This window comes from Salmo salar, chromosome ssa16, assembly GCF_905237065.1.
Source record: "Salmo salar chromosome ssa16, Ssal_v3.1, whole genome shotgun sequence".
NCBI classification, from domain to species: Eukaryota; Metazoa; Chordata; class Actinopteri; order Salmoniformes; family Salmonidae; genus Salmo; species Salmo salar.
This window is the reverse complement of record NC_059457.1, coordinates 24546861-24553748: the sequence shown is the minus strand read 5'-3', so window position 1 is coordinate 24553748 and position 6888 is coordinate 24546861. Positions and strand designations below refer to the sequence as shown.

The 6888-nt window shown below is 42.7% G+C and overlaps 1 protein-coding gene across 1 annotated transcript; it reads left to right on the top strand.

Annotated features, from left to right (window-relative positions):
• Positions 1-230: 230 nt before the first annotated feature.
• On the top strand, positions 231-3922 carry LOC106573432 (calumenin-B-like). The gene is made up of 7 exons (XM_014148482.2): positions 231-451; positions 991-1217; positions 1331-1524; positions 1631-1797; positions 1882-1942; positions 2134-2333; positions 2434-3922. The coding sequence occupies exons 2-7, from the start codon at positions 994-996 to the stop codon at positions 2536-2538; spliced, it is 951 nt and encodes a 316-aa protein (XP_014003957.1). The 5' UTR covers positions 231-451; positions 991-993; the 3' UTR covers positions 2539-3922.
• Positions 3923-6888: the final 2966 nt, after the last annotated feature.

Below are 6888 nucleotides of genomic sequence, written 5' to 3'. Positions count from 1 at the left end.
TTTTAAATGACCAGCACTGTAGGTGCGCAAAACAACTTTACCAGCATCATAGCATACGTATCGATGAATCGTTGTGACATATGAAATGTGATTGTGTAATCAATGTGCAATAACTACGTAAAAAACAAACTACGTAAAAAGGTATGAAGGCGTTAAATTATTATGTGACGTGCAGTCATATTCATGTCCTGATTGATTGGTCAACAATCTTATTTGACACGTCAAATAACGTTTTTGACAGCAAAGACCCAAGCCGCGTTCCATAGCTCATAGCTTGAGGACGTGGCGATTATTGACCAATCACAAGGCCGCAGCTGTCCTGAAGTGGACCAATGGACGAAAGGCAAGACACAAACGCATATGTAACGCTGTTGGCTGGTTGAGTTTTTAGTACCGGAAATGATGAGTGTGTAGATATTCAAAATCGAAAGACTTTTCAGAAAGACCCGTGGTGAGTAAAGTATCTATTTTAGGCTTACGTAAATGCACAGTTCATCTATGTTTTCCCCCCCTGCTTAGTTATTGTAACATTAACGTTACACACACTGAAGTAGGCAGTGCAAATGACATCCTGCGTTTAGTTCAACAACTGATGTCGGGCTAGCTTGCTTGCAAACTGCACCGGTACCAAGGGTGTATTCATTACGCTGATTCTGTTGCAAAACGCTTCTTCTACGGAAGCAAACGGAACGAAACGTGGAGTGACCTACCTGAATTTGTTCTATAGAAATTCTCGTTTTGCTCCGTTTGGTTCTTAAACTTTTTCCGTAATGAATACGCCCCAGTACTCTCAAATTAGCTAGCTACCCTGTTTATTTTAGCCAGAAACGGTGAAACCGCATCTGAGTAGGGGAAACCCCGAATTACTTAAACTGAGGAAAGTCATGACGAATTCCTGTTAACTAAACGCACTGTCACAAACTATTGTTGTGTAGTAAACCAAGTTAGTTAACGCCGCTCTCTGCTCTCGCTCCTGTGTGTATGTGTCAGATTATGGAGCTGCGGCCGTTGGTCATGTGCTTTGCGCTGTGCGTGGTCTATGCCTCTAGTAAACCCACCATCGAGAAAAAGGACCGCGTCCACCACGACGACCCGCTTAGCAGCCGCGACCATGAAGATGCAGAGAACTTTGATTACGACCACGAGGCGTTTCTAGGACAGGACGAGGCCAAGACCTTCGATCAGCTCACACCAGAAGAGAGCAAGGAGAGACTTGGGTAACACACACACACACACTAAGCAGCAACATTTGTATAGAAGTGAGAGATGGATTTGTATAGAAGAAATGAAAAGATGGTTTAACACGCCATCTCTCTCTCTCTCCCTACAGTATGTTGGTAGAGCGTATAGATGAGGACAAGGATGGGTATGTGTCAGTAGAGGAGATGAAAAAGTGGATCAAACACAGTCAGAAGAGGTGGATCTATGATGACGTGGACCGCCAGTGGAAAGGTCATGACCATAATGGAGATGGACTGGTGTCCTGGGAGGAGTACAAGAACGCTACATATGGATACATACTGGGTACGGGGGACACTCTGAAAGGAGTATAAGAATGTAATCTACGACACCTGATCAGTGCCTTTTTACTGGAAGGTCTGAATTTTCTAATCGGTGTGTGACCTTTTAGATGATCCAGACCCAGAGGATGGCTTCAGCTACAGACAGATGATTTCACGCGATGAGAGGAGATTCAAAATGTCTGACCTGGATGCTGACCTGAAGGCCAATAAAGAGGAGTTTACAGCCTTCCTCCATCCTGAGGAGTACGACCATATGAAGGATATAGTTGTACTGGTAGGTCACAAAACAACTTAAATGTTTTATTTATTGTCTAAGGTAGCCAGGCAGTAACATCTTTGTGCCGCTACCCTCCTGTAGGAGACCATGGAGGACATCGATAAGAACGGAGACGGCTTCATAGACCTGGAGGAGTACATAGGTAAGTTATAACATCTGGAGAAGTACATGGGTTATTTAATGCCTGTTATAGTACATGGAGTTCTTAAATGTTATTACACCTGGAGGAGGACATAAGTGCCATTTATAGCATCAACAGAGCCTGAGTGGGTGAGAACAGTGGTTCATTAACATTTCTCTCTCCCTTTCTTTCACCTCTCTCCCATCCTCAAGGTGACATGTATAACCAAGAGGGGGATCCTTCAGAGCCGGAGTGGGTGAGGACAGAGAGAGAACAGTTTACTGAGTTCAGAGACACAAACAAAGATGGCCGCATGGACAAGGAGGAGACCAAAGACTGGATCCTACCTTCAGACTACGACCACGCAGAGGCAGAAGCCAAACACCTGGTCTACGAGTCAGATAATGACAAGGTGTGTACACACACGTGTTGATGTTTGAGCTAGTTGCGTACATCGTATGTGCATTTAAGCATATACTGAAACACTTCTTATTTTTTTTCTCCCTTTGTAGGATGGCAAACTGACCAAGGCAGAGATCGTTGAGAAGTATGACCTCTTCGTTGGTAGCCAGGCTACTGACTTTGGAGAAGCCTTGGCAAGACACGATGAATTCTAGCCCTTCCACTTCCCATGCTGGGTTGGGCTCAATTCCAATTCAACTCAGTCATGGAATTGAAATCCCAACTTAAAAGTAGCGCACTATATGGAGTGACATTTGAGATGGAGCTTTTCACTCTGATGACAAGGACAATTTTATTTGATTTCCTGGCCTATTATACACACTAGTGAATGCATTACTTTGTACTAAGTAGTACACGATCAGGACTCACCTCCTTGTTCCAGCTCTACCTCCACCACCCTCTCGGACAATGTAAAGGATATTTCCTTTGGCTTGTCTTTTTGTTTGCAGAGCAACTTTGTTATTTAAAAAAAAATATATGATTTATAGAATACAGTAGTAAGTGTTTTGTTCAAACAAGGTTACAAAAAAATCTATCGTGCATGCAATTAAGTGCGAAATGCGTGTTGGGGTCAATTCCGTTTTCAATTTAGGAAGTGAAATAAAATGTAATAGAAAACAAACTGAATTGATCTCAACCCTGGTGTGTGTATAGCCTTGTGTGTATTCTGCTATGCACTGGACTATGAAGGGGAGCTATAATACAGGTGGGCCACTCTATGGGCTACCACCACAAACTGCTCTTTGAGTTGATAAACATACCACCAATGTGGCCAATCCTCCCAGGGTTAGTGGTCGTAGCCCAAGGAGTGGGCCTGAAAAGCTTAATGCGTCGTCCAATAGCGGTCCTCGGTGACCCCTGTGTGTGCAGGTTTTAGTCCCTTGGTAATGCTTAATTAGGGGTTAGATCAGTGTTTCTCAACTTTAGTCCGAGAACCCCCTGGGTCATACATTTCTGATCTACTCCCTGTATTAGCACAACATATTCATAGCCCTGTGCTAGTATAGGGCTGGATCATCCTGTTTTATTTTGGAGTCTGCTGAATTCTATGCTGTGACACACTACATACACATTCTACACTATGTTTGGAGGATAATTAAAGTCCGCTTTCCTCTCAGGCTTCTTTAGTTATCGTTGTCATAACTATAATGCCCCTCACCTACTGTATGACCATCTATAACCACTGTTATTGTTCTGGTTCAACTTCACTTAAACCCTTTGTTATAAGGGCTACTTAACACTGCAATAACACGTCATAAACAGTCATGACTGTTGGTGTAAAATCAGTTGAGATAAATTTACACAGTATGATTGTTTATGACACGTTATGTAGCCCTTATTACGGAGGGTTCTAGTGAAGTGTTTGCGTTGTCTTATATAATGTTTATGATATAGCTGTTTTTTACACACAATGCAGCGCCATGCCTGTCACTGGTGACTGCCCTGTACATACATTGTCACCTGTTGCTTTGTCGACAGTGTATGTGCTGTTACCAATCAGATGAAGTGTTTTTCTGATTAAAAGGATGTTGTGGAGTACCGATATGTGGTGGTGGTTTAATAGAAATATAATGAATCATTCTAATTCCATGGATGCTATGTATTATATAGGGTGAAATGTTTTAGACCAATCTAAGTAAAATATGTTACTACATATTTTAGAACCATCGGATCAACCAAGACTATATTAAATTAGTATTCAGTTTATTTAAAAAATGAAACCGGAATAGAATGCTGTGGGTGTATCTAAATGAATGACCCTCTTATAGTGCCTCCAATCACAGAGTACATTTAAGCAATAAGACACGAGGGTGTGTGGTATATGGCCAATATACCACAGCTAAGGGCTGTTCTTATGCACGACGCATCGCGGAGTGCCTGGACACAGCCCTTAGCCGTGGTATATTGGCCATATATCACAAACCCCCGAGGTGCCTTATTGCGATTATAAACTGGTTAGCAACGTAATTAGAGAAGTACATTTTTTTGGGCCATACCCGTGGTATATGACCTGCTATACCACTGCTGTCAGCCAATCAGCATTCAGGGCTCGAACCACCCAGTTTATAATTCCCTATAAGACATAAATCAACACACCACCGAATCATCAGCAAGGTGAACAACAGAGTTGAAGTCACAATGCTCCACAGAGGTCTAAGCTCTATGTGTGTGTGTGTGTACAGTATGTGTGTGAATCTGCATCTCGTTGCTGGAGAAACCGCATCCTACAGTTCTAATTCAGGCAGCAGCATCTATACATAGAGTCAATATGAGACAAAACGGTATCGACCACCGGAAACATAATGCATACTGGTTTTCAGTATATGCCCGCACAATCACACATACAGCAATGCCTATGTCATAAATGCATACGCAATTACACAGAGACATGTATACATTAATACCAGTCATCCAGTTGGAATGTAGATGTTGTCTACTGCTGAAGTCTCAGTATGCTAACGAGCCTATAAAACGACCTATGAGGGAGCAGCAGAGGTCACAAGGGGCGGGACTTGGATCAGAGGGACTCAACCCCCTGGGACTTGTCCTAATGGACAGAACACACACATCCTCATACTTATGCTGCATTCGTAACCAAGTGGGAAGTGGGAATTTATCACATACGACTAGGAAAAATCCACTTGAACAGATTTTTTGACACTATAATTTGTTTACAAGCATGTTATCTGTACTTTTAGTTTATGGTTTACTCAGCTTGTTGGCCATTAGCCAATCAGAGTTTCTCAACAAGTTAAAAGCATATGAATGCATCTATTTACGACTTCACAACTGGTAGATTCCCTACTCCCACTTGGTTACGAACGCAACATAATACACACACATACACACAGCCAACTAGAGATGCGCTCTCTCTCCTGCCCCTTTCTCTCTCTCCTTAATTTCCTCTCTCTCTCATTCCCTTTTTCCTGTCATACCTGTGCTCCTTGTCTCAGAGACTCTTCTGGATGAACAGAAGGTTTAAACAAACGACAAGAAACTGCCTCATCTCCTCTCCTCTTTCCTCTTGTCATCCCTTTTGTCCTCCTCCACCTCTGTTGTCATCTTCTCCTCTCTCCTCCTCCTCCTCGCTCTCTCTTTCTTTTTGTTCAGAGGTGTACCTGGGAGTCCTCCCTCTCTCCACCCTGCAGCCAGACAGAACCAAAACCAGGACACACACACAGGTAAGACTCCCTCTCTCTCTCTCTCTCTCTCTCTCTCTCTTTTCTCTCCCAGGGTGTGGTCAGTGATGGGTATTGAGGTGATGGTGGGGTTGGGTTAGAATATTGTGTTGCTGTTAGATATTTGACTCTGGATTAGGGTTAATGTCATTTCCAGTCTCGGTTGTAAATGGGGGGATATAAGCACCATATAAATACAGTATGTTTTCTTTATCTTAATCCTTTATTTAACCAGGCAGGTCTAACTTCTAACCAGGCAGGTCTAAAGAGAGTGGGTTAGAGTCCGAGTGAGAGAGTTCAACCATGATGGAATAAACAATTCTGAGACAATACACTGTGGAAGTGACTTGCCATGCACTTGTAGTACGTATCCATTAGTAGCAAAGCATGCTGGAGACAAGCAAAACAGAAAAATTACATCAAAAGTGTTTTTCTTCCTGATTAGCAACAGTGTTTGACATGATGATGTCAATGTAATTGCGTATTACAGTAGTTGTAGAATGCTAGACTGCCTTCATGGAATATTTGCCACCAACATGGATGATGGTTAGGAGCTGAGTGAGTCGGTTTCCCAGATTCAGATCTGAAAACATAGAAGGTTTAGGACAAACGTGAAGGGCTAGGAAGGGAATTGGGACAGTTCCTACTCTGGACAGAAACATTCTCACATCCTTTCTTTAGAGATCTCACACTCATGATGGCCTTTCTTCTGTCCCCCTCTCTCCCTCCACACCTCTCCCCCATGTGCTGTGTTGTCAGCAGGTTTGACAGGGAACAAGGTTGTGTATCCTTTGAACAGCAGGTCTTAGTGCCAGACTAGCAGAAACACAAGAGGCCATCTGACACACGCACGCGCACATGCACACACACACACACACATCTATAATCACTCTATAACACATACGTCTGGATGTATCTCAAAACATGCACTTTTATGAAGTCCATGAGATGGTGGCGATCATTTATATTGATCTAAAGTTAACAGCATGTGCTACAGATGCATGCAATGTTCCTGCCAGCTGCAGTCTCCCACACTAATTTTCTAATAAGCACTGTCTATTTGAAATGTTACAGTAATTTTTGGCAAGCTCTCTGGAATGTTGCGGGACTGTTAGTTACTTTTAAATAAAACAATATGTAATTTAAACAGCCTGCCATGTCACTTTGTTTGGTATTCTAAGGGATGGGTCTGGGAAATGTAACCACTCACTCAAATTTAAATACAGAGCTAGTTTGGATGCAATAATTTACATATTTTGACAGACTCTCCGTGTCTCTGTGTGTCTCTCTCTCTCTCTCTCTCTCTCTCTCTCTAGGACCTAGGTG

Coding starts and splice junctions, on each gene's coding strand:
- LOC106573432 (XM_014148482.2), top strand. CDS start 994: ATGGAGCTGCGGCCGTTGGTCATGTGCTTTGCGCTGTGCGTGGTCTAT. Junction 1,218..1,330: donor GAGAGCAAGGAGAGACTTGG/GTAACACACACA, acceptor CTCTCCCTACAG/TATGTTGGTAGAGCGTATAG. Junction 1,798..1,881: donor TGAAGGATATAGTTGTACTG/GTAGGTCACAAA, acceptor ACCCTCCTGTAG/GAGACCATGGAGGACATCGA.